Source organism: Cupressus sempervirens, chromosome 8, assembly GCF_028749045.1.
Source record: "Cupressus sempervirens isolate cs-2001-9-10 chromosome 8, ASM2874904v1, whole genome shotgun sequence".
In the NCBI taxonomy this organism is placed as follows: Eukaryota; Viridiplantae; Streptophyta; class Pinopsida; order Cupressales; family Cupressaceae; genus Cupressus; species Cupressus sempervirens.
In genome coordinates, this window is record NC_143125.1 from 389,960,038 (window position 1) to 389,988,022 (window position 27,985).

The following is a 27,985-nucleotide window of genomic DNA, read 5'->3' on the forward strand; positions in this document are numbered from 1 at the left end:
GGAAGAAGAAACTTAAGTGGGAAAGGAAGAAAATACCTTATTTACAACAGGCTTGGGGAGAACGCCAGTAGTGGTGGAGATGGAAATAATGGGGTACAAACTTTCGAACACAATAATTAATGGAGGATCCGGGGTAAATGTTTTACCCGAAAATACTTGGAAGGCAATTGGAAAACCTGCCTTGTGGCCACCCAAATTCCAACTTGTAGGCGCAAATCAGCATGGCATCAAACCAATTGGCACCTTGATAGGGCAAAAGGTAATAATAGGGACCCAACAGTTTATTCTAGATTTTGTGGTTATTACTTTGGTAAAGAAGGGATATGATGCTTTATTGGGGAGAGGATGGTTGGTGGCAGCGAGAGCTAATCACAACTGGAAAAGAAATACCCTCTCTATTGAATTAGAAGGAAAGAAGTACATTATTGATCTCAAAAACCAATTGGTGAGTCAGGACTTGGCATCTGACTCTGGAGAAGAAGAATATGAAGGAATGGAGCTCGACGAGGAAGGAGTACTCAAGTTGGGGGAATACTTGGAGGATGACACAAACTCCCTGAAAGGCTTGTTTCACTGGCAAATGGGTGATTATGAAGTCCTCCAAGCAGACTGCAACATGTTAGAAGAGACGGAGGAACAATATCCGGAGGCGTACATGGAGTACAAAGAAGGTGGAACCATGTTGGGTACCACACCGACCCACATCTTTGACCAAAAGGTGGAATACAAAGAGGCTAATCTTGAGGCCTTGAACCTAGGAGAAGAAGGGCAAACCAAAGAAATCTTCATAGGTGAGGATTGGGATCCCGTGCTCAAAGCCGCGGCACTTAGAATCTTTATGGAATACAAAGACGATTTTGCATGGACATACAAAGATTTGAAAGGGGTACCACCAAAAGTGTGTGTCCATCGGATTCCACTCCTACCTGGAGCAAGGCAAGTACGGAAACAACCCTATAGAATGAACAAAAATTATGCGGAGCGAGTGGGAGAAGAAATGACAAAGATGCTCGAGGTAGGGATAATATTTAAAGTTCAGACTAGCGAATGGGTTTCTCCTATTGTGATATCACTCAAGAAGGATGGTACTCAAATTCAAATGTGTAGATTTCAGAAGCCTAAATGCTGTAACCATAAAAGACCCATTTCCCATTCCCTTTATAGACAGCATTTTAGAAGTAGCCGGCCATGAGATGTACTCTTTTATGGATGGATTTTCTGGGTATAACCAGATTAGCATTGTAGAGGAGGATAAGCTAAAAACTACATTTGTAGTGGAAAATCGTGTATACGCTTATAATGGGATGCCCTTCGGACTATGCAATGCACCAACTACCTTTCAGCGAATTATACTACACATTTTTCATGGTATGTCAGTAGGAAATTTTAAAGCATTTCTTGATGATTGGTTGATTTACAACGATAAAGAACAACACCTTAAATTAATTGGAGAATGTTTGAAGAAGTGTCGGAGAGTGAGACTGGCGCTCAATCCTAAGAAATGTCGGTTCATTGTCCCACACGGCAGACTTCTGGGACATATAGTATGTAAAAGGCTTAAAGACAGATCCAGACAAAATAAAGGTGATTATGGATATGGAAGCTCCCGAGAATGTGACAAGTATCAAATATTTTTTAGGAAATGTTGGGTATTATCGGCGATTCATCAAAGGATTCGCTGAAGTATCACTTCCATTGGAAAAGTTAACTAGGAAGGGGGAACGGTTTGAATGGAAGAAGCAAGAAGACACTTTTCAAGAACTCAAAAGAAGACTTGTGGAAGCACCTATCCTCATCTACCCTGATTAGGATAAGGAGTTTCGAGTCCATGTAGATGCTTCCAATTATGCCATAGAAGCCACCTTGGCTCAAATAGGAAAGGAAGGGTTGGATCATCCTGTATACTTTGCTAGCAGGCTTTTGTCAAAAGCGGAACGAAACTATAGCACCACGGAGAGAGAAGCACTGGGTATGGTCTATGCGGTCCAAAAATTCAGGCACTATCTCCTTGCTACACCGTTCACATTTTTTGTTGACCACCAAGCATTAATGTATTTGGTGAATAAACTAGTAATTCAGGGAAGAGTAAGTCGGTGGCTGATTTTGTTACAAGAATTTACATTCAAAATTGTAGTGAAACCTGGGAGGAATCATGTGATTGCTGATCAATTGTCTTGCATCAAGTCGGGTGAAATTGCTGGGAATGGAATGAGGATTTTCCAGATACTCACCTTTTTCAGATTGCAATATTACCTACATGGTACGAACAGATTGGCCAGTACCTGTCCACAGCTACATGTCCTCACGAAATGCCTCAAGCGGAATGGAGAAAAGTTGCCTTAAAAAGTTGTACATTTCAGTTAATTGAAGGGTTGTTGTACAAACTAGGACCAGATGAAATCCTCCGACGATGCGTGATGGAGGAAATCTCGAGGGTTTTGAGAGAGTCAAATGAAGGAGTGGCAGGAGGCCATATGGGACTAGATACCACCACACAAAAAGTGTTGTTGGCAGGATTATAGTGGCCCACATTGTATGCAGATGCCAAGGAATAGGTAGCAAGTTGTGACACATGCCAGCGAGCAGGAAAGCCACTCAAAAGGGACTTCATACCGCTGTTCCCATCTCAACCACAGGAATTATTTGAAAGGTGTGGACTGGACTTTGTGGGTCCTTTATCGACTGGCAAAACTCATCGGTGCAAATATATAGTAGTGGCCACAGAATACCTCACGAAATGGATAGAGGTACGGGCCTTGCCAGACAATACGGCTCGTAGTACGGCCAAATTCCTCTATGAACAGATAGTTACCCAGTTTGACAACCCACTACGGCTTACCAGTGATTGAGGGGTGCATTTTATGAATCACATTATTCGAATGATGACCATTGAATATAAAAAATTTCATTCTTTCTCCAGTCCCTACTATCCAAGGGCGAATGGTCAGGCAGAGGCCACGAATAGAGTATTGGTTGCTATTCTCTACAAAACTTGTGGTGTTGAAGGTCAGGACTGGGAAGAGTGAATTCCAGCAATAGTATTGGCCTATAGAACAACCTATAAGGGTACTATGGGACAAATCCCTTTTCAACTTATATATGGGCAGGAAGCAGTAATGCCAATAGAATATGTGGTTCCGAGCTTAAGAATAGACATTCAAAACAGGCTAAGTGATGAGGAAAGTCTCAAGGAGCGCTTACACCAGTTGCTCCTGCTGGAAGAAAGAAGAATAATTGCCCAATGGTGTACAAAGGTGGCTCAAAAGCGACATAGAAGCGACGCAAATTTTGGCAAGACAAACATCTGAAAATGATGAATTTTCACCCCGGGCAACTCGTACTGCGATACAATGGAAAGAATGAAATAAAGCCAGGTAAGTTTCAAATTCGTTGGCTCGGGCCTTACAAAATAGTAGAAATAAAAGAAAATGGAGCCATAAAGTTAGCTACCCTTGATAACCACCCAGTTAAGGATTTGGTGAATGGGTCCAAATTGAAAATATACAAGGAACGAAAAGTTAATGCCTACTTTATTAACACCGAGGACTTCAACCAAAATCATTTTTTCACGAGGCAAACAGACGAGGGCGAGTACAACCTGAGGGACCCCACGCAAGACAGAGGCAAAAGACAACGAACGGCCTATCATTCCATACGGCAGGAAGAAGGCTACAGGCGTACTTATCCACCGTATGGAAGGCAGAGTATGGCAGTTCCATTTCAATTTGCATCTTCCCTTCAAACATTTTCATACGAACAAATTTTGCGAAGAATAATCAAATGTACGGGTTCCAATGTACGGACAGGTCTTGAGAAGAGGCAGTTGTTGATGTACGGAAGGAAGGGCAGAGTCACATACAGACAGGTCTTGCTATCAACGTACGGTAGGGTCACGTATGGACACAAAAGTATGTACGGCGATCAACACACGAGGAAGGATAAACTACAGGCTATCAACATACGGTAGGGTCACGTACGGAGGCAAGGGGGAACAAGTACGAGGGCAACAAAGACAAAGATATGTACAACTTTCCATGTGCGGGAGGAAGAGAAGCCCAGCATACAAACCAACAGAAGGGGATGACTGTACAGAGAAGCAGCAGGAACATCTGTACGAAAGCCTGACTATACGGAACAATGGTTGTACAGACGCCGTACACACAAATTACATAAAGTGCTTAAAAATTAAGACAACAACAGTGATTTTTGGAGGTTATTGGGGGTACTACTGTACATGCTAGCAATTGGTAAATTGGTTTGACATGGTGAAGTTAAGCATGGGGAATCCCAGTCGGGGCCACATTGTGGAATCCAAAGGTACCAATGCAACTATTGTTCAAGCAAAAACTCAAAAGTCAGTCATGGCACAGGCCAAGACTAAACCGTCACAGAAAATCAATGCTTCCACTATTAGTTTTGAAGGTGTGCTCGGCAGTGAGTGTAGGGCATGGTGGGAAAAATCAGACACAGATCATCCTCTCCAGAAGGCATTGACCACAGCTGAGGTGGACAAGATTATCTTTATGCCAATATTTGATTTACACGAATTTGAACCCATTCTCAGAGACTTGATTATAGGGTATGATGGAGCAGGACATCAGTTTGTCATACAGTATGCTCAGCATCAGGTGGTGGTTTCTTATTCTTCTGAAGTATTCAGTAGGGTTTTTGGAATCCATAATCAGGGTCAGGAGTTGAGCAAAGGCCCTATGACAGGAGAGGAGAAGCAGGAATGGCTCAAACTTCTGTGCCGCCCGGACATTACAAATAAGGAATGGGAAGGTATTTTGAAAAATAGTCGAAGGTTGAGAAAGGTTTTCATTGCAAATGAGGAATGGCGTTGTGTGGTGGATTTGGTAAAAAGCAAGCTCACAGCTAGCAGTTGTACCTCAGATATTGCTCTTTGGCTGTTGCCAGTGGTGGAGGGTCTATCCCAAGGACAAGTTTATAACTGGGCCCACCTCCTTTCTGATAGACTGCGAGAATTCCTGGAATTGCGGCATAAGGCTTTCTACATGCCCCACCATGCAGTGGCTTTGTTCTTGGAGGCAGTTCGGCTGCAAATTAGTAATGAACAACGTAGGACCTTGGTTCCAGCAAGTAGGGTGAAACCGTACCGCCCAACAATGACTTATTGGCTACATCTTGACACTTTGGGTTGTGGTGAACCTGCCAAAAAGAAATTACACCAAGTCATAGTGATGGAAGAGGAGGGGGATCAAGGCAGTTCTGAGGACACCGCAGGTGATACAAATTCCTCATCTTCTGATTCCCAAGCAACAGAAATTCGCCTCAGTCATTTACAGGGCACACCGAGTGAAGTAGTGTTTTTGCCGCTTGCAATAGGACCCCTTCCCACTGGCGTCACAAAGGTCTCTTCTTCACCTAATGATGATGCGATACCACCAATTCCTTCCACCGAGGATTCCAACTTGAGACAATTTCTGACATGGGGGGCTTCTAAGCTATCTATTCCAGGAATCAAGCCTCTTCTCTCGCTCGGCCCACCCAATCGCACTAAGGTGATTGATTTAAGAAGACAACCTCATTGTGGACACAAGGTACGACTACAGACACCTCTCGGGTCAGAAGTGGTCGAGCCTATGGCTCTTGTTGTTAAGTCCACTACAAGGGAGCAATCTAAGGACCCTTCCTCTCCAGGTACTCAGGTGACAATGGCAAGAGTAGATACAGTTTTAGAAGAGGCTGACAAGCTGCTGGAAGAAGAGGGGTTAGTGTCATCCCCTGTACTCTCGCCACCAGGAGAGCCAGTGGAAATACTGAAGGGCCATGAGGAACCTTTGGTTCCAGCCTCTTTTACAGCTCAAGCAAAAGGATTTCTTACAGAGTTACGGGCTATGGAGCATTCTACTCGTAAACTCGTTGAGCATGCACAGACATATAACCTGCAAGGTGTACTAACAGCAGCTGCAGCATTAGCCTAGTTCATGTGAACTAACTGCTACACGGATTGGGATCTCTTAGAACAGAGTAACTATAGCTAGGAAGAAATTACCTCTACCTGAACTAGGCGTGCTATCATTCCCTAGGCCTAGGTTACTTCTTCCCCTCTCGTGGCCTCTCTGGCAGCTATTGAAACAGCTTTCCGGAATGTTTTTTTGGAAGCCCAGTGGGACAAATGTCTTCATCAACAAGTCCAAGCAGAAAAGAGTGCTCTCTTAGCAGGTTGGCAGTTGGAACAGGCTGAGTTGGAAGGCAAGTTGGCAGCAGCTGAAGCCAAAAAGATGGATATTTTGCGAGTCCTTCAGGGTGCGCATACTAAGCAGAAGATAGCAGAGCGGGAGCTGCAGCGATTGCAAGGCTCAGGGACATCCTCCAATCCTTCTTCTTGAAATTGATGTTTTTTTATTTCATGTTGTAAAGTTGTCTGGAAGACGACTTCTTTTTATGGGGGGGATAGATGTAGTCGGAATAAATAAATGTTATGTTAGTACTTGTTATTGTTAGTCAGGTTGGGTAGTTAGGTAGTAGGGGAATGCATCGGTTGGTTTCCAACTAACTGGCTCTTTATAAATATGTGGAACATTGGTATTGTAGAGGTATGATTTTGGTATCAATAAAATAAACTATTCCCTTGCTTACTGGTACGCCTACTAGTGTCATGGTATGAATGGTATGTTCTATATTTCAATTCTGTATATTGATAAGAAAAGGTGATATTCCTGTTTACAGAACATGATCATTTACACAATTACTCAATCTGCTTATTTGAATAATAAACCCTTATATTCTGGACTCAGCGGAAAATTGAGCACATGCATTAGCAAAACATTTAAATTTAAATTTACAAGATGATTTTAAAATCCCAATGACTGATTTACCTAGAAATATGACATAAGTAATCATCAAACATTACCTGGCTGTATGGACCAATACAGCTAGGCGCCCAACATGAGATACTCTGAACATGTAGCACCTTTTTTGTCTTGTCTTTCACAGCCAAAACTTCAATAAATGCCTTTCCTAGGTCACCTTCTACCAAAGGAATTTCTATTGTAGATCGCGAAGGAACACCATGAGGGCAATTTTCTTCAGTTATGTATCTCACATAAGTATCATTTACCATTGCAAATTGACTCATGTCAGAAAGATAAAGATGAACGTACAGAACATCCTCCCATCCAAGCTGATCTAATTTTAGTCTATCTTGAACACTCTTCAAAACAAGGCCCAAATGAACATCCATCCCTGACATCAGCAAAAGAGTTCACGTATCATATTAATCTTACATTAAATTATGAATGTAATAATATAAATCTGCAGGCTGCATTTCTGTTCAGTTAATCATGATAATAAATGATGAAAAGAAAGAGATGTGTACAGGAACAACATTTGGACTATTACGCTTTAGACATGTCACAACCAAATAAAATAAAAGTAATTTTACGAGAGAAAGGGATTAACACACCTTCCATCAATTTGGAAGTACTTTGCACCCAACAGCCAATACTAAGAATCTCATGTTTGGTCTTTGACACAATCAAATTCCGCTTGCATTTAGCATCAAGGTCTACAGGAAATGCTTGTGACCAGTTATCAGAATTATAATCACCTGGTATATCATTTCCTTGAACTTGAAAAATCCAATCCATCTCTGATCTATTCAGAGGAGTTTTCTCATCACCTATTGCAGGATCTATGTCTCCTGTTTTGGTTTCCAAATAAAATGCTGATGGATGAAGAATTCCAACAGAAGCAATAGAATCTGACGAATGGAGGACAATTTGAGAATTTTTAATAACAATTCTGGCATTCTGCAAAGGTGCAAATGTTAAAGGAGTTCCTCAAAGAAGTCATTTTTTACTATTAATTAGATAAATGAAACATTATTGACATAATGTGCAAAATGAAGCATTGAGTAAAATAACATTTTTTTGACTTTAAGGATTTTTTCACCAAATTCGAAGAAATGCAGTTGGGAACACCCATTATGATAATTATTGTTGGTAACTAATGACATCACAGTTACAGTGCTTGTATATCCACCATAATTTACAAGGGTCAAGAAGAGTATAGACTCTTGAGATGGATGTAAACCAAAAACTGATAGGAAACCAAGTGCAAAGAGCTGCACTACTTTAAATGCTTCAGAGTTGGGATCATTATTCTCGCATTCCAAACCAAGGGTCTTTTTCTAAAAAAGGCTTGCTCTTGAACCAGCCACAGATCTCTTAGCCAAAACAGAATCCTTGCAGTAGAAAGGAGGTTACAGAGCTCCTTGCTCGTGCAGCTGGTTATTCAAGTCTCATACCAGTAATCCAAAATATGAATGCAAAAATCATTTTTCCAAATGGAATTAAGGATTTATTCTTCCTTGGTTCAATAAACTAATATAAGAGAGGAAATTCATTGAACATCACATGTAGAAAAGTTGAAATTCATATAGGTAAGTCATAATTATTGACTACACATATTTAAAATAGAAAAACAAATATGAAATATAAACTTGAGAACGTTGACACAAATCACCATTATATGCATGAGGAAAACCATTACTACTAAAAAATCCCACAAGATAAGCATCATCTGCACTTGAGAAAGCTCATAAAATGGAACCTAGCTTTATATATTCTTCTCCCTTCTTCCATATAGCCTCTCAATACTTCTTGCAAATTTAAAATGCTCTTCAGACTCTGTAACATATTTTATAAGATTCCATCCAAAGAAATCATTGAGGATGATATGATCCAATATCCTTTCAGGTTGTTATACCTTTTCATAAGAATATGTGATAGATTTAACAAATAAATAGTTTTCATATTTCCAGAAGGTAAAACTAGGCCATAGAATATGTAATAGATTTGAGAAATAAACAGTTTTCATATTTCCAGAAGGTAAACTATGCCATTGGGTAAATTCTCTATTCTATAAAGTAATATTTATCATTTGAATATTATTTATTATATAATCAACCCCCTAGTTATACCACAAATAAATATAAGACTAACTTTATGTTATATATTCTTGTAAATGCTATTAAGATCTATCTTATTAATTAACTATGGACCCCCAATATACAATATGCTCTAACAAAGACAATTCTTCACATACACCACGAATTAAAATCATATCTTATAATATTTTAAAATGTATAACAGAACTTGTCATCACATGTGTACCATAGAAAATAGGAAACAAATAAACCCAAGCTAGAGATATATACACTAACAATAACATAACAGGAGAACAGAACTTGGCCTGTTACTCATATGTCAGGCTAAGCATGGATAAAATAGCCATCAGAAATAAAGATAACTTTGACTATCAAAAAGAATAGCAAAGACAATTCCAGAAGCATGTTAGTGATAGCATCTATAGATGTTCCCAAGAAGTCTTCAGAAATCCACTAGGGAAAAATTCATACTAAACACAACGGACTTCACCATAATAGCCATGCCCATAAGAAAGGAAATACAAAAGGTCTAAAGAAATGAAATGTGCTTGAGAAAAAAAGAATCAGTAAAGATCAAAAGAATGATAACATATAGAATTTTCTGCTGTAATGTTCCCTTACAGCCAAATACCAATTTCTCCACTAAGACTTCATTATTTCAGGTAATGTTTTGGTTTGGGTGCTGTTGTTTATAGATGTTCCAGCTTGCATATTTCTGAGGATTCTGATTTGTTTAATGTATTTTCACAGAGAATATTGCTTTCTAATACAACAATAACAGAAGTCTGAAATCAAAAGTTCTGACCTCTTATAGCAAACTCAGAGTCTGATCATGCAGCATGGTGAACATCCATTAAGCCTCAATTGAAACAGCAACACGATAAGGAAACAAGTAATGACAACCATTGACACTGACCATACAGAATAAAAGACCAGACAGCATGTGGCAGAAGCTCTTCATATATCAAAAATACATGGGAGCATCGGGTGTTGATCAAAAAATTCTGCAACGATTATATTTCTTGAAATTAGAGTGAGCGATAGCATGTTAGGCACCAAATTGATTGTCTTTGGGGTATCTACAGATCTGACAGCAAGGAGTTTGTATTTATAAGAGACAGGTCCAGAATTGGTGGTTGGCATAAGACTCGTAGGTAGTCCATCTGCTATACATATATCACAGATTTAGCCATTTCCCCCGCCAAGTGTTGGATATCAGTCCTAGCAAAATCAATGTAGAGAATTATGAGCAAGAGGTGTTACATGGGAGATTAAATCCGGAATATTGCAATCATCATGTGCAAGGTGATTATAATCTGCAATTATGCAGACTCGGGATAAGTGGAAGACCAACAGTGATAACATTGCTGAGGAGATAAAGACCCCTTGCTTGCAATCTATGACTAGCGAGGATATCCAAAGAACACAAAAAAGTGTTGCAATTGAAGCATATGTAAGCAGTGACATTGGTGGTGGACAGCAAACATACATGGACACTCATCTTCAAGCCTTTGCAAGAGGAGATATGCAGAACAATGCTGAGCATATGAGATCCCACAGGTTTTTGCCAAATGCAATGCTAAGCGGTGCAGATAATGAGCATATGAAAGGATGGGGATATGGGTCCCTGAATGTTATGCAACAGAAGAACAGCATTTTCAAAGATTTGGGTCTGTTTCAAGAACCATCACATCTGCAAAATAATCAGCAGATGACGCTCGAGACAATGAATGATGGCACCAATCAGCCTTTTGAAAATGAATATTTTCAGCAAACTGAGGAATCTAATCAATTTAGACAAGATTATGAAATGAGAAAAGCCAGGCCGGATCAAGGATTGGATCAAGGATTAGATATGATTGCAGAGGGGCTTGGTACAGTGAAGAACATGGCCCAGGACGTAAGTGAGTAGCTGGCTAGGCAAGTGCCACTGATGGATGAGATTGATGCAAAGGTTGAAAAAGAAACAGCAAACCGAAAAAATCTTATAACCCATTCATGTTTACAGCCTACGGTAAACCGAAAAAATGTTATAACCCATTCGTGTTTACAGCCTGCGGTGATGGGTTCTCCAGAAAATCATGAGTGTGAAGAAGTAAACTCAGAGCAAGAATTTCACAATTATTCCTAGAGACATGTAAATACAAGAAGATTGTCGCCAAGAAGTAATACTAATGTAAAGAAGGTTGGAGATGGTAGCACAGAATTTGATGAACATAAATGGTGTAGACTAAAGCACAAAGACGTAAAAAGAGATATAGAAAGAGCTGAATATTCTGGACTGTGGGGGCCACAATCAGCAGATATAAGAACAGAAATACTCAACATTTACAAGGAGTATCAAAAACTTCCTACCCGAATTCAGAATGATTTATCATTCAATGATTACTTGGATCATCATCTAGAGCAGCAAAATAAGACTGATATGTCAAAAATAAAGTATTTGGAATTGGTTCACGAACTCCTTGCAAAAGATCAGCGCAAAGGTGTGTATAAAGAAGTTTTGGCAGATCAAAATCATCGAATAGAGGACCTTGGAAAAGAAGAATAGTCAACTACCATTGATTTGTAGCCTTCTCATGATCATGTAGAAGATGTTACACAAGGTGCAAGTTTCTACGTTGGGGATTTGGAGGTCAGCTTTGACAAGCAAGTGATGAGATCGGTTGCACACAAGGTAATAGCAGATTGGAATCTTTGTATGATGAACCATATATTTTTGATACCCATGACATGAATTTAGAGGAACAATTTAAGATGACACTGTGAAACGATGAACCGCTTCAACAGGACAATAATGAAATCCATACCTTAAAGAATCAATTAAAGGTTAGTAATGACATGGTTGTGGCCTCATTGGTACATTATCACAACACTCACAAGATGGTGGAAGATCTCTACAGGAAGGCTCAAAAGGGAGTGGAAGCAAATTGGCTTGTTTCTGGTATTAGTGGATCTATTAGCATTTGTGGAGACATCCTACATCATCTTCTACATACAAGCATTGATACATCTTTGTCGACCGCGGATCCAAATCCATCTATGAAGGTTTAACAAGCAAGGTGAATACTTATATTTGGCTTTCTTTTACATGCTTTATCATTTTCAGGTCGATTCCTTAACCGAGGCAAGCCCACCGCCCCCCGCCAAAATACCTTTTTCATTATTTGCAAGTGCGGGTTTGCAAATTTTTGTAGTAGTGTACATTGATCTTGGAACTAGAGTTTCATGTTGAAGGTTCCAATTTCCACGTCCCAAGTCCCGAACAATTTCTGATCCTAATAGATATTGACCAAGGTGAGCTATGTAATTCAATTTATCATTTCATAGCATCTATCTTTAAGTCTCAGATATGATCATTTCATGTATTTAGGCATTATATGTGTTCTTTCATTGTTTGCATCTCATCTCAATCAATTTGCACTAACTTAATAAACACTTAATCAAATCAATCAATAACATTATAAGTAAGGGAAAGAACATCCTATAGAAAGTAGTCCTTTGAGTGTATGTCTTGAGAAGGGTCTTAGATTTAGCATCGAAACTACTTGCATCTTCCAAGGGTTGTGTCAATCTAGTTCGAGCCCTTTGAAAGGGTTATGCTTAAGGGTCCTTTCTCTTTCTCTAATGTGACGTTTTAAAAATTAGGGAGCAATTGATCATAAATTAATCAATCTTAACAACAAACACACCAACAAACAATCAAACCCTAATTTTTATGTTACAATATCCAATGCTCAATAAAGAAAACCTTCAAATATAATAACAATGATAGTACAATTAGACCAGAAGTATAACAATAAACCACTTAAATAGAAAAGAAATATGATATGGTAGAAATCACTTGAACTAAAATATATTAAAATAAATCTTCAACTCACTAAAGATCCCAATCACAACTGAAATTAGACTATTGCAATCTTTCCACACAAATGTGACTCCTTAGTGCAACCACCTCAACTAGAAACCAAGTAGGTTTTTGTCCTCCAAATTATTGCACCAAAGGGTTCTCATTCTCGGATGCGTACATGAACAAAACAATCAAGCTCTAAAATAGGGTTTGAACCAAATAATAACATTGTCCCTTAAAAGCTTTCCTTTTATATTCACTCCTTTTAATCTCAAATTATCTTTTTTCACCTAAAACTATCTCCAAAGGTGTTCGAAATCACTTTTAATATAATATTTCTTTTGGCCAATATCAACAAACTAACAGAAATACTTAAGTTGTGGCTTTTACTAGATTATTGGACCACTCTTAAAATTATAAATAAATTATTTTTCCCATTCTTTATCTCTTGGTCTGCATAAAATAAGAAAACGCCTAAAGGTTCTGGGCCTCCCAAGTAAATTAATTCCATAACAAGGATGTGAAAATTTGGACCATATTTGTTCCTGGCATGCTTACAAAAAAAAATGCAAAATCATAGAATTATTATTAAAATGTGTACTTTGATTACCAATTTGTGGCTGTTCATTGTAGTATTTGTTGTATAACGTTCAAATCCATAAAGTAAAAAAAATCTGAAATAGAATCAATGTTCTATTTTGGTAATATATGTTCAGATTTCAATTTAACAAGCAACCGATGATAATTTTGAAGAAATGTTCAAAATGAGAACAATAAAATGTAACAGGGTTGTATCTTACCTTGAAAAGAGAACAATCAAGAGTCAAAGTCTCATACTCTCCTCCCTCACCACAAACGTTTATTCCATATAATCTGCTTATTGTAATAGATGGATTTAGAAGTGAAAATGCTTCATTAGCAATTGAAATGTTCTAGTCAACAGTCAACACTGATAAACCAGAGAAAATAGCAGTGCCCTCACAAACAAATAAATAGGAACAGGAGTTGTGGCATACATATCTGAATTCAAGGGAGAAGAATCCTAGGGCATGCTAAAAATGAAGAACATAGCTACAAAGCACTTCTGAAGTTTTATTTAGAAATTAGTATCAATGTAATATATAACATACTCTTTCAAATTCAGGAGGTGAGGTTGCATGGTTGCAAGATCACTGCCTAGATGCCTTTTAGGATCCAAACCAATGGCGGCAACCTAATACAGTGTCCAAACTCACATTAGTGTGTACCATAGGTCTAAAAGTTTTGAAGTTATAAGTGCTTACAAATTGAAGAAGAATGCTACCTCTGACTGGTGACTAAATTAAAACAATAAGTAGAATGTTTGATCCTGTTTTCACCTTTACAAGGATAGCATCAATCCTCTTTTCGATCTGCATATATCAAAAAGCATGCAAAATTGTTTAATGATCTGACCAACAATATAGAATATTTAAAAATACAAGGGGAAAACAATAGGATTTGTCAAATTAAAGTGGATTTTATTTTGTTTTGAGAATCAATGTTGACATAAAATTGCACAAGTTCAAGAAGGTGGTATATCAATCAAATGCATTCATTCAATAAATGCAGATAGCAATATTTTTGTTGTAAACATAATTACACATAATAAAGTATGATAAAACTCATCCACAATAGAAAAAATACAAAATCACTTAATTGTAAACATGTATAGAGAAAATGCATAACACAAAGAACATAGCATGGAGAACTGATCAGCCCTTTTTCATTATCAACAACTTTATGTACAATAATATCAGACCAGACAATGATACAATGATGGAAATACATACTCAGTCCAATACCTTTAACCCATATAAATATTATTATCCATCACTAATTTTGATGACTGAAAACCTTCGAGAGATTCCTGTACTCAACAAAAAATTGACCCATATTTTGAATATATCATTGCCTAAAATAACAGTAGATCACTGTAATATGTTGAAAAAAAAGCATCTTTCATTGAATAACCATACACCCAAATATGTTGTCTGCATCTATCTCCCAAAATTGAAAAGCCATCCTTGACCAGTACCTTGTATGAGGTGTAAAGCATGAGAATTAGAGTCAGCATTAAATGGAGAGATCTTAGGCAAGGTGGCACCAAAAGTAAAAAAAGTAGAGATAGAAGATTGGCACTCTAGTCACCCAACGACTTCAAGAAGATAGCAAGCATCCTTCATACTTATCCAACTCATTCATGTCAAATAGTTACCCCACCACTAACATAGCAATGATATTGCTTAAAAGGAGCAGGAGAAACAACAGTCAAATATTTGTAGTTAAGAAGAAAGACATAACAAATCCTGAGGAGGTGATCTATCATGATGATAGAATGTCTTGTGAAATGTCAACTTAATCTGGCAAAAAGGACGTGGAAGATGTCAACATAACAGAATCATTTATAGAAAAGTACACATATCTACAAGAGTTCTAGGACGTGTTTCCAGAGGAGTTGCTAGGACTTCTTCCCAAGCCAATGCTCGACTTATCTATTGATTTGTTATCTGAAATAGAACCAATTTCTAAATCACCATATAGAATGTCCATCATTGATATAATGGAACTTAATGCGCAACAAGAATTAATTGCCAAGGGATGAATCAGACCCAGTGTATATCTGTCTAGAGCACCAGTGATCTTTGTAACAAGGATAGAACCTCACACCTTTGAATTGACTACATAATGTCAAATAAGGTCACCATCAAAAACAGATACCTGCTGCTCAGAATTGATGATTTGTTGCATCAAATGAGAGGGGCAGTGTCATGTCCCCAAATTCAGGACTTGAAAATATACGATTTGATAAGTTTAATTAAAGATTTAAACTTATGAGCAGCCACCATTTAACCAGGATAAGGAAGAATCTAATGTATAGAGCATATTAACAGCATTGTAATCAATGACTGATCTACAGAATATAAGCCATATGCATTTTGAAAGCTAATTATTGTTACATTTAAATAATACAATATACAATCATCTTACCAGCAGCTGTAATGTCCCCTTTTTGGGACATTAGAAAATTTAAAGACATATTCATATAATATTAAAATTCACTATAAAAGCATGGATTAAATTTATAAAAGGTCAATTTAGTTTTATAAAAGTAGGCTAAAAGTGACAAAGGGAGATAAGATGAAAAGATAGGAAGGGAGTCGAAGAGACACGGCTTTGGGGATTAGCAAGGAGAGAGACCCATTCATTCGGGCATGCTTGGTTTATGGTTCAGATTTCAGTTCCTCTCTTGTGAGAGTTATTTGGAAAGCTTCAACTTTCATCTAGCGGGAGAACATAAACCCTCATGCCGGTAGACAGTGGATGCAAACCCATTGTTTGTGGAAACGTCACATTAGATTCTATCTTAGTATTCCAATCTAACTGCAAAATTGTGTTTAAGATTGGACTTTTGAATGCTGGTTATTGTATTGCTGATGTATAATGCAATAGCATATTTCAAGGTATTTCATGAGAATCTACGGTTTTATACTATTGGTCTATAATGCAACTTCATATGTTTTAGTTCTTAATATTATTTTGGGGCAGAAACTAGGTCAATATCTAAAAAGGATATTTCAGTGGTATCAGAGACATAAATATCTTGCCAGCCTGTGGAACATATCTACAAAGGGTTATCATTTTCAGATATGGAAATTATTTATCAAAGTTATTCAAAGAAATATCCACTACAGAAATATAAAAAGGAGAAGTATTATATTGCGGGTAAAGCCAAATTCTCAATAAAATGCTTATTTGAGATTTATAACTTAGTTTAGTCACTTATTTATCCCTAGGCACTAAACGCTACCCATTTTCTGTGGTATTAGTGGGTCGTTCAACATTGTGAAAATATTTTTCAAAATCCTATGATTAATATCAGTTATTTTTGACAATGATTTTTTGCAGAAATATTTGTATAATGGAAGAAGAGTGGATATGAGAAAAAATAAAACAAAATAAAAGCAAGTCCCCTCTATAGTTATTGGGATAAATAATTGTCTTGAGGCAACAATGCAAAAGAAAAATAACTAAAGAAAGGATATCAAAAATGGGAGGCCCAAAAAATAATAAAGTAAATGATTATTGGGGGACCTGATATTATCCATATTTGGTTTGGCTCACAATAGATTCACAAACCAATATTTTACTGTTGCGGACTATAGTTGAGAAATAATTTGTGAAATAAGTTTCTCCTTACGGGCCTTCATTATTTATCGTAGAAAAGATTTAAGGACCTTTCAAACTCCATTGGAATAAAGCTATATCGGTAGAAACTATAGAAAAAGATTAGGAAGCAAAATTCTTGCTCCAAACAAATATTCCACCTGATGAATTCGAACATAAGGGTCGTTTTTCTAAGAAGAAAGCAATTTTGAGTAGAGGTCAAGGAATTGGACTCATCTGGGCATTGCAAAGGTTGGTGAAATTTAAAAAATGTTGCTTTCTAAAGTTTGCGGGCATATTGTGACTGGTGTAGAAGACCTTGACAAAAGAGTCCATCATGATCATGTGGTGCAACGCATAGGAGAAGAACATGTAGCTGGGGCGTGAGATCCTTCTTGTATGATTTTGAAGAATGGAGATTGTCCTTTTGCATAGAGCCTTAGTATCGGGTTGAGAAGAAGCTAGTATATGGGTTTACAAATCAGAACTAATGGCAGGAGCTTTACAAGCCAGAAATTAAAATAGGCAACTAGCTGGTGACCAATTGTGAATCAAAATCTTTGGAGAAGACGGTTTCACTATGGAAATATCTTAGGGAAATCTTGTAACAGCCACAATACAGGTGTAACCCAGAAGTTTCCAATCTTAGAAAGAGACCATCGTGGGTTACTTGGCGCTCACAAGATTGGTCTATTTTCCCATGAAGGAACTTGTAACGCCAAACTCAAATAGAAGAATCGTTACCATGGGTGTCATGAAAAGAATATTGCCATTCTATTCATAACGACATCTTGCATTCCAAGTGAATTAGGGAACAGACATGAATAGAAGGAAATGTAACAGGTCTAACAGTAGATATTATAATTGTGGACCTAACTCCCTATTGGATTGTCGCCAAGCTAGCAAGTTGTAGAACTATTAAATATTGATTCAAGGGATTAAGGAGCAAGGCTTACTAAAACTGCGTATCACTTTGTAAGTTGTCAGAGTACATGATTGCCATGTGGATTCTCCTTGAATCTATTTCAAGCAAGGACAAATGAATAGGCTTCAAATATAACTGAGTCACATCAGTTGAGGGTGAGATAATATCAACAAAAGTGTTAGGAAGTTGGTGAAACTTGGCAATTCATTGAAGCCCTGGAAAAGAAAACAAATAAAGATCTGTTATGGTTCAAATTGTTAAAAACTCAGGTTGTGTTTGTTTCTAGTGAAGTTGATTGTGGCAAAACAACTCAAATACCTTAATTTATACTAGAAAATAAATTTGAATCACTTCGTAGGCTGAAGTGCAATATTGTTTGTACACAACCTTGTCGAATCTCTACTATATTTGTGTGCACGAGTTGCTTTTAAAAGAGGTGAGCCTTTCGGGTAAAAAGTTGGTAACCAAATTCGGCCTAAGGAAAAGAAATCAGCATGTACTCGCTTGTTATTTCACACCAATGGGGTGCCTCTTAGATGGCTGGCACATCCATCGAACATTGATGATGTTACTCGTGTACTAGTGGATGAAATTCAAGAAAGAAACTACAGAAGGCTTAAATCATCCATCTTCAGCCATTAACCGAGCCTTGTCTCCAAAATTTGGCAACCAACTTTTACAAAGCCTAGTGTATTATCTCATTCCTGAGAACCGTTCTGAGAAGCATTATGTATATTGCATGTTGCCTGTGAGACACATGATAATTCACTTGGGAGTGTGAAGAAATACTGTGATTTGTCTTATAGATCAAGCAATTCAAAATTAATTGATTCTAAATGTTACACATATATTTAATTGTGTTATGTATCTGTCATACTTGAATCTAAACTATAAAGTGTTTGCGAGCAAAATTCTGAGTGACAATTCTTCCTAGTAGTGCACTATAACCACCCCTCACATTTAACTTCAAAGTATGTCAGAAAAACTTTGGCTAATTCCCCTTTTAGTAATGGTGAGCATCATATTGGTTTAGAATATCTCAGAGGGCTTCTATCTGTTAGAATAAATCACCAAGCTACTATTGGTAGAAGGAAATTGGTCGAATTTGGGACCGAGACTATTCATCAGATAATTCCACCAATTTGTGGCTGTTGGATATATGTTGGAGCGGAACTATTTTAAGTAACAAAACCATTACCTAGTGTCGTTTTATTGTAAAGGAGGACTTTTATGACAATTTTTCTATGGTGAGTAGTGATAATAGGAAATGAGAACAAACATGCAAATTGTTTGACATAATTCCAGAGTATTTGAGCAGAAGGATAGAGGGTGAAGCTTTCAGTAAAAGACTTATGTCTATTTGAAAGTTGAGCTGTGGTGTTGCTGTAGCAATCTTCTGACATTGTGCGTCCACCAACTGTTTGACAGAATTATTTGAGTAAAGTGGAAAGTTTTGGTTGGAGCCGACTTTGGAATATTAGTTGGGAAAAATGTATAATCAAGACAAGGTTATGAAGGACCTTGCTCAAATTAATCAACAATTAACCCATGATTTCCAATCTGATATAAAAACAGATATACGCGCCATTTATGATGACTATAACGAATTTCCAGCACGAGTTCAAAGTGATTTTTTTTTTTTAGATTATATGAATTTCCATCCAAAACTTCGAAACAAGACCAATATGGCAAAAAAGAAGTATTTTGAATTGGTCCAAGATCTCCTTGCGAAAGACAAGTGCAAAAATTTGTATGAGGAGTTTTCAGTAAACCAAAATCATCTAATAGATAATCTTGAAAAAGAAGGGCAGTTAATTACCATTTATTTGCAGCCTTCTCGTGATCATGTAAAAGATGTTACACAAGGTACAAGTTTCTACGTTGGTGATTTGGAGGTTAGCTTTGACAATCATGTTGATGAGGCCAGTTGTACTCGAAATAATAGTATGTTGGAATTTTTGTATGATGAGCCTTTATGTACAAACGATAACATGACAACACTTTTGCTTTTGCATGCAAATCAAAGGAACAAGGGAATGGAGGCTTACGATTTTGAGAGGTGTGATGAATCATATGTTTCTTATACGCATGATATAAATTTAGAGAAACAATCCAAGATGACACTGCAAGACAATGAGCTGCTTCAACATGACAATAACGAGATGCATGCCTTAAAAAACTAGCTGAAGGTTAATGAAGACATGGTTGTGGCATCTTTGATACATTATGACAGCACTCACAAGATGGTTGAGGATCTCTATAGGAAGGCTCAAAAGGGAGTGGAAGGAGACTAACTTGCTGCTACTTTGCATGTAGTCAAAACAGCCCTTGAATCTATGAAATCAGATTATTTATGCTTGCTTACCGATAGGGAATATATTCTTAAGGTTGCTAGAATATATGTTGATCAACTGAGTAAAGGAAATAATGAGATTATGGAGCTCAACAAGTAGCTGAAGTAAGCTCATAAGGAATTGGATGATACACAAATTGCTTTTCAGAAAGTAGAAAATCAAGTTAAGATCACAAATCATTCTCGAAAGCAAGAGAGTAAAGAAAGGCAAGAGTTTTTCCAAGAAATAATTAATGAACTTGATAGCATTCAGCAAACTTATGACTTGGATAGTTGTCCCAAAAGACCAAGTACCAAAACTTCAAATTACATTCAGCTTGTCGACAACCTTTTGTTTGAAGTACATCCTGATTGGATAATGGAGAACCCGCTATTTGAGCCTGATGATGGTACACTCATTGATTTTGGTCAGAAGTTCCAAATTGACAATTGTTGCAACCAAGAGGTTGCTGCCTTGAGAGAGGGACATAACACTGATTACAAATCAGCCTGGGACAGCGATGTGTTGAGCAGCTGGAGTACTCCACCCACTATGGGCACAAAGCAGCAATATAGTACAGATAATTGGGGAGATGGATACCCCTTTTTGTTTGTGGGATCTAAGAGGAACATTCTCATGGTTCGCAATGTTTCCAAGAGTTGGTTGGCACACAGTTGAGTTCACACGATTATTTGACCACAGCGGTGCTTGTGATCTCAATTGGAGTAAGATTCTTTGTCGGATTAGGGATCTTCTTGTATATGATGGTAGCACACGTCAAGTTGTTTTGGTTGAACATGCACATGGCATGGTTTGGGATCCAGGTGTTGACCGTATGTATTTATGGCATTTTGAGGATTTTGTTGTAGTTCTACACATTTTGAGACTAATGCAATGATGATCGGAGTTGTATGGCCTACAGATGCAGCGATACTTCATAAATTAACATGGGATCGAGGGATCTAGTTGATGGAAAAGTTGCATTTTGACACTTTGCTTCGCAATGTGGCAAGATTTGTTTTCAGATTGGGCTCCAGAGCTACCTGCAGATTCATATGGGATCCTGGTATTGATTGCTTGTGGACAAGCAATCTCGAGGAGGAAAGATTTGTAATGTCCCCTTTTTGGGGCATTAGAAAATTTAAAGACATTCATATAATATTAAAATTGACTATGAAAGCGTGGATTAAAATTATGAAGGCCAATTTAGTATTATAACGTGGGCTAAAAGTGACAAGGAGAGATAAAACGAAAAAACAGGGAGTCAAAGAGTCACAGCTTTGGGAATTAGAGAGGAGAGAGACCCATTCATTCGAGCATGCTTGGTTTATAATTCAAATTTTAATCTCTCTTGTGAGAGTTATTCGGAAAGCTTCGGCTTTCCTCCAACGGGAGGATGTAAACCCTCATGCCGATAGAAAGTGTACACAAACCCATTGTCCGTGAAGACGTCACATCAAGTGTCTTGCATGTGCTTACAAGTTCTTTCTTAGTCTTCCAAGCTGACTATAAAACTGTGTTTAAGATGGGACTTCTGAATGTTGGTTATTCTATCGCTGATGTATAATGCAATAGCATATTTCAAGGTATTTTATGAGAATCTACGGTTTTATATTATTGGTCTGCAATGCAACTTTGTATGTTTTAAGTTCTAAATATTATTTTGAGGACGAAATCGGGTCAATATCTAAACGGGATATTTTAGCAGCATACATAACCAATAAGATGTTATTGATCATTATCGGTTGGAAGTTATATATGATGATGAACGGCTGTAAGTATCATAGCAATGAGTAAGCAAACTAATTGCTAAAGTAATCAGATTCACACCTACACACACTGAATATCAGTAACACTAAATCAAAGTAACGAGAATCGGAATTGGATCGGATTCGCCAAGGCCGTATCAAATCGTGGATTGGGCATGAATTGGAATCGAATTGGCCACGAATCGGCATATTTTTAAAAACCTTGAAATTTAGTAACTTATTTCATAAACCCTTTATTGCTGATTTAATTCACCGATACACCAAAAATAGTTTGGCTTGAATCAAGTCGCAGAATCGCGTGAACCATTGCGATTCTCGTTACTGTGCACTAAATGGCATGAGGGTACTACAACTATCATCAATTAAGTTATCATCAATTAAGTTGTTCAAAACAGCGATCATTATTTGTGAAAGAATGCAAACCTACAATAATGAAAAGGTGTCATCCTTATGATAAAGAGATGTTAATATTAACTGGTCTGTTGTTGGAAGACTTGTAATGGAAAGGTGCAATTAACAAAGAAAGACAAAGGACAAATCTCTTTCATTGGAAACTCTTCATTTAATAAGACAATATAAGAAGATATTCTCATCGGTCATTCAAGGCAGAGAAGATGAGAAGAATTGATTTTATATAACTTAGTTCCCTTTGTGGAATCCACTCGATAATAAGAGCATAGCAGGTTGCAATAGCAACCATTTCATGCAGGCAATACAATCGCATATCAGAGACAACATCACAAAAGTGCATATATAATTGGATTGATATCAAAGATGGCTCCTATAACAGAAACCATCGCATATATCAAATCAGAATATCAGAGACAGCATATCTCTATCAGGGATCATTGGTTATCCTATAGATCACAGCATATATCACAAAGCAGATGAGAAATAGCCATATAGGGTGTTGTACATAATATACATTGTTATATCAGAAACAGCCATTGTGGAGCAACTGCATTCTTGATCCAGGAAGAGCATTTCAAATTACCATTGATTTGCACTTCCATATACATGTACTGAGACACATTCATACTTTATTATTGTGGATTTTTGAATTACCAGTCATACATACTATCCCTTGCAATTGCATTCACATTTCATCGTCGAAGAATTTGGAACTACCAGAGATATATAACTAATAGTTCATTATCATTGTATTTATATTTCACAGTTGCTGCATTCGTAATTATAGTAATTCATATATCTGCATTTTCATTGTCTAATTGAAACTGTACCGCAAATTCACATAGTGTCCCTATAACCCAAAAAAAAAGGGATATTACAATTGGTATTAGACCATAGAATCCTGCCAGCTTGTCGAGATGGAAATAACAGGGGAATTAGAATAACAAAGAGTGCCAAAAATACAACAAAATGAAAGACTTAACGATCACTTGGATGAATTCATCAAAGGAAAAAGAAAGATTGACTCAATTAGAGGGATTATTAACTAAGGCTTTCTTCCAAAGGAGAAACAACAAGAAAGCAAAAGACTCATTTTAATCGATCTACAAGATCAATACCAACTAGATTGGGTAAAAGGAGGTCTTCAACAACACATATTTGGAGGATTACATTGATCTAAAAATAAAGTATGAGCCTAAAAAGAAAAGAAGTCACCACTTGATGTTAAAGAAAGTGGAAAGCATGAAGAATTCAAAGTGCAGAAGGTGAATGATTGCAAAACATCCATTGCATCTAGAATCTCACAGAACCACCCCTCACAATACATGTTGAAAGATCCCCAATTTCGGTGACCTTGGAAATTGTTGTTTGTTTCAAAATTCCAGAGTTTGCCCAGAATTTTGTACCTCTGCATAGACTTTAAAGAATTCTGATTTCTTTTTGGTTTTTTTTTTTGTTTTATAGTTTTTAGGTGTTTCTAAAGATATATGCAAGTAAATAACATATAACAAATAACTTCGAACTAAGAATGATAAGTAGCATACATATATTAAAAACACTTAACAAATTGGAAATGATTCAAATCATACCAAACATAATATTCAGATTTTTGTAATCAAAGAAATAAATATATCAAGTGGATTTGTTGTTGTCTACAATGAACCTGGCGCCACTTATAGAGAGTTTTACAATCACAAAAGATGGAGAGCTTACTGCCACAAACCTCTGTATGATCTCCAAACTGCAAAATGTGGCTGCTAAGAAGGAATGGCACCCACAATACAAGCCCGAGCTACCTCTGGAAGAAATGCCCAAGCTGGAATAAGTTGGCCGCCTAGCTGAATGTGATGTTTCCTTCTAATAAATGGTACTACGAAGAATGTCGATCCTTAACATAGAGAATAGTACCTTCCAACTCCAATACTAAATCACCAAGTCCTTGTTGAGGTTTGCATCCCAACACTCCAAACTTAGGGTTTTCGTCCCAAACCCCTGAATCGCTCCACTAGAGCAAATTCCAATTTCACAAGTTTCAAATGTCAAAAGATACTCCACAATTAGGTCTTCATCTCCTTACAACTCTTGCCAAGTACAAATTGAAACCTAAATGAGAATTACACTTTGCACTTTATAATAAAATAACATTTTCCCAAATAAAGGCATCTAGTCTATAGGATTAAACATTGATTTAGTAAAATTTCATAACTCAAAGCGCAAAAAGGTCTCCGGATGGTGAAAATAGTTTATAATAATTCAAGACGTTTTCAATGAGCTATAACACACGACACATCTAACCAAACGAAGCCATATTCCCCTTATTACTCTAAAATGCCTATATAAATAGCCTTATTATAAATTATTTAAATGCTAACTTAGGAAATATTTAAATATATTAAAATATTCCCCATTTTGCCTCTAAAAAGCCCAAACCGACCAAATAAACATGAAACTGACCATGTCTCCTATTTGTGACTGATATAAGATGAGATGGGTCAACTGGCAATCCCTTCCCTATAATCGAGGAATGCTCCTAGAAACTAGGGAACACACCCTGTCATCCTAAAATTGAAACCATAGAATCGTCCCATGGAACCTCATGTCTGGAAACTGTCACATCCTCCTAAAATTGAGGGCTAGCCCCTAAAATCAAGGAACTGCACCCAACTACCTGTAAAGTCAAGCCCAGTCATTGAATATCCTGTATGAGTCTCTATCCATAACTGCTAGTCTACGAGACCCCTATGATAAGCTAACTCTAATAACTCCACTAGTCAGACTAAAGATTGGACATGATAGTCCTCCCTTCTCAGAGATGCTTGCCCACAAGCAACTGCAATGCTAGGTGCTGCAAAATGGATTCACCCTCCCAAGTGGTATCCTCTATGGGTAGACCTCTCCAGCGTACCAAATACTCCCAAATCACCCTGCTTCTCAACCGTCGTTCCCTCGAGAATCTCCTCAGGAACCAAAATTAACTTACCTTCCTCATCTAAAGGAGGTAAATCGGGTGTCGCTATAATATGTTGCCGCCAATGCCTTCTTCAAGCATGATACATGGAACACATTATGAATCCTACTATCAGGTGGTAACTCAACCTCATAAGCAACATCTCCAACTTGCCTAAGAACTTTGTAAGGTCCGTAAAAATGAGGTTTGAGCTTCTCAACTCCCCCTGCCCTTTAAGGGTACTCTGTCAGTAGTACTATAAGCATAGGAAAACCATGTCATCCACATCAAATACCCTCTCGGTCCTATGTTGATTAGTGTACATCTTCTATTGATTGATTTTGTGCATGCTATAAGTTCTCCATGAGTTCTTCATGATATCCTGGTTCTCTTGTAACCAATCTTGTGCCAAAGGAGTTTTGTTGTCACTCAAAGCCAGATCAACAAAAGATAATGCATCGTAGCCATAAAGAACTGTGAAAAGAGACATATCAATGAACATGTGTTGCATACTATTATACAATACTCGCCCAAATACAACCAACGCACCCATGCCTTCTGCTGCCCTACACATAGTTACACAGATACCCCACAATCCACTTGTTAACTATCTTCATCTGCCCATCCGTCTGAGGGTAGTAGCTGGTACTAGGTGTCAAATATGTACCCGCTAGTCTAAAAAGTTACTACCAAAAGAAGAATCTGCTGTCCCAATCACTCACTATGGTCTTAGGGAGACCATGGAGTCTGAATAACTCCTTGAAGAATAGCTCAACTACCTGGGATGCTATGAAATCAACCGTAATCGGAAAGAAGTGGGCATATTTAGTCAAAATGTCCAACACAAAGTAAATACAATCCTTCCCTTGTACTTGAGGAAGACTTGTAATGAAGTTCATAGAGAGTTTCATCAACTTCTGTTCCGGTATAGGCAAGGGCTGTAGCAAACCAATCGGGAAAGTATGCTCTGTCTTGTTCTTTTGGGAAGTCCTACATTCATGAACATGGTGTAAGACACCATCCTTGAGACCCTTCGAAGAGTATTTCTTCCTTACCGCTCTATAAGTCTTACCATAACCAGGGTGCCCTATTGTAGGAGTATCATGGACGGCATGCAAAATCTGTCCCTTTAACTGTGATTTAGAAACAAGGTAGACTCTATTTTTGTAGTAGATGGCATCATCAATCACCCTGTATTTATTATCTTGTACCAATCCATCCATGATCTCACAAGCATGCTGATTTTTGGAATACTCAACAAAAAGTTGAGCCTTCCAATATGCCGAAATCTCATTCACTGAACATAGGGCAGCAAGTGATGGTTTCCTAGAAAATACATCAACAACAGTATTCTTGTTCCCCTTAATAAATTCTATGTCAAAATAATAGGCTTGAATCTTGCTTACCCATTTTTGTTGACGATCATTGAGCTCTTTTTGATCAAGGAAATATTTCAAACTATTGTGGTCAGTACTTACCACGAATTTGTTGCCAACAAGATATTGTCTGAATTTGACTAATAAATGCATAATAGCCAACATTTCCTTATCATAAGTAGAATGCAACCTCTCATTATCATGCAGCTTCTTACTCTCTTAGGCAAAGGGATGTTTGTTCTGCATCAATACTTGTTTACCGCACGGGGTAATTAGATTAATGCACACAAACAATAGATAAGAACAGCAGTACTCCTTTTATTATTCGCATATGCCAAAGACATTACATTATGCTTTTGATGATGATTACAATGATCTCAGAGGGTGTATATATACTTTCCGAAGAACCTTCCCGAAGGGGTCCGTCGGCTATATAACAAGAACCTTTCCGAAGGGGCCCGTCGGCTGCATAACAATTACCTTCCCGAAGGGGCCTGTCGGCTACATAACACCTACTAACGGCATCAACCCGTCGGCTACACAATATTTACTGACAACATACATCCTATCTATCGAATACACAATATTTACCGACGATATCATCCCCCCCAAAGAAAAAGTCGTCTCCGAACGACAATTACAAAATATCCGAGACAGATTAACAAAACGAAAAACATTAACTGACTAACTAGAACAAAATAGATCTATTTCTGCCACACCACTTTCACGTTCGTCCCGTGCCTACACCAAACTGGTCTCCAAACCACGTTGCATCTGCAGCCTCTGCTAACACAATATTGTCCCTTAATCAAGCTAACCTTGATAGCCACCCGTGTTGCTTTCTCTGCTTCCAACTCCTAGGTATCTTGAGCCCAGTGTTGCTGAACTGGCTTCAGCTGGATGATCAGCTCCTCTCGAGCTCTCTATGCATCCACCAAGACAGCTTCATGTCCAACACCTACTCCAAGTGCCTCAAAGCGTATCACCCCTCTTGAAAGGCTTGCTCTGGTGCTCTCTCTACCTCTGGTACACTATGCCTGCATCAGCTCTAGGTCTCATCAACTGGTCACACTTCCCACGATTGATAACCGCACTGACTGGGGGTCTAGGGGTCATCGCCCCCAACAGGGTCCTGGGCCAGCACCCTAGGCGCACTCCCTATCGCGATACAGGGCGAGATCGAGGGGCAGCGCCCCTATCGCCAATACCAAATTGGCACTCTCAAACCTACACAAAACTCTATGAAACACACCTTTTTTGTCATTTTCTTCCGAT

The 27,985-nt window shown here is 37.8% G+C and overlaps 1 protein-coding gene across 3 annotated transcripts in view; it reads right to left on the minus strand.

The window, feature by feature from the left end:
- The window catches only part of LOC149542927 (endoribonuclease), a 203,030-nt gene that overhangs the window by 38,141 nt on the left and 136,904 nt on the right, over positions 1-27,985 (minus strand). For all 3 annotated transcript variants that reach the window (XM_089797845.1, XM_089797844.1, XM_089797843.1), the window contains exons 5-9: positions 14,123-14,155; positions 13,895-13,977; positions 13,565-13,637; positions 7,430-7,775; positions 6,878-7,209 (exon numbers count right to left, since the gene is read on the minus strand). In XM_089797845.1, the coding sequence (XP_089653971.1) occupies positions 6,878-7,209; positions 7,430-7,775; positions 13,565-13,637; positions 13,895-13,977; positions 14,123-14,155 (867 nt within the window). The remainder of the gene's footprint in view (positions 1-6,877; positions 7,210-7,429; positions 7,776-13,564; positions 13,638-13,894; positions 13,978-14,122; positions 14,156-27,985) is intronic.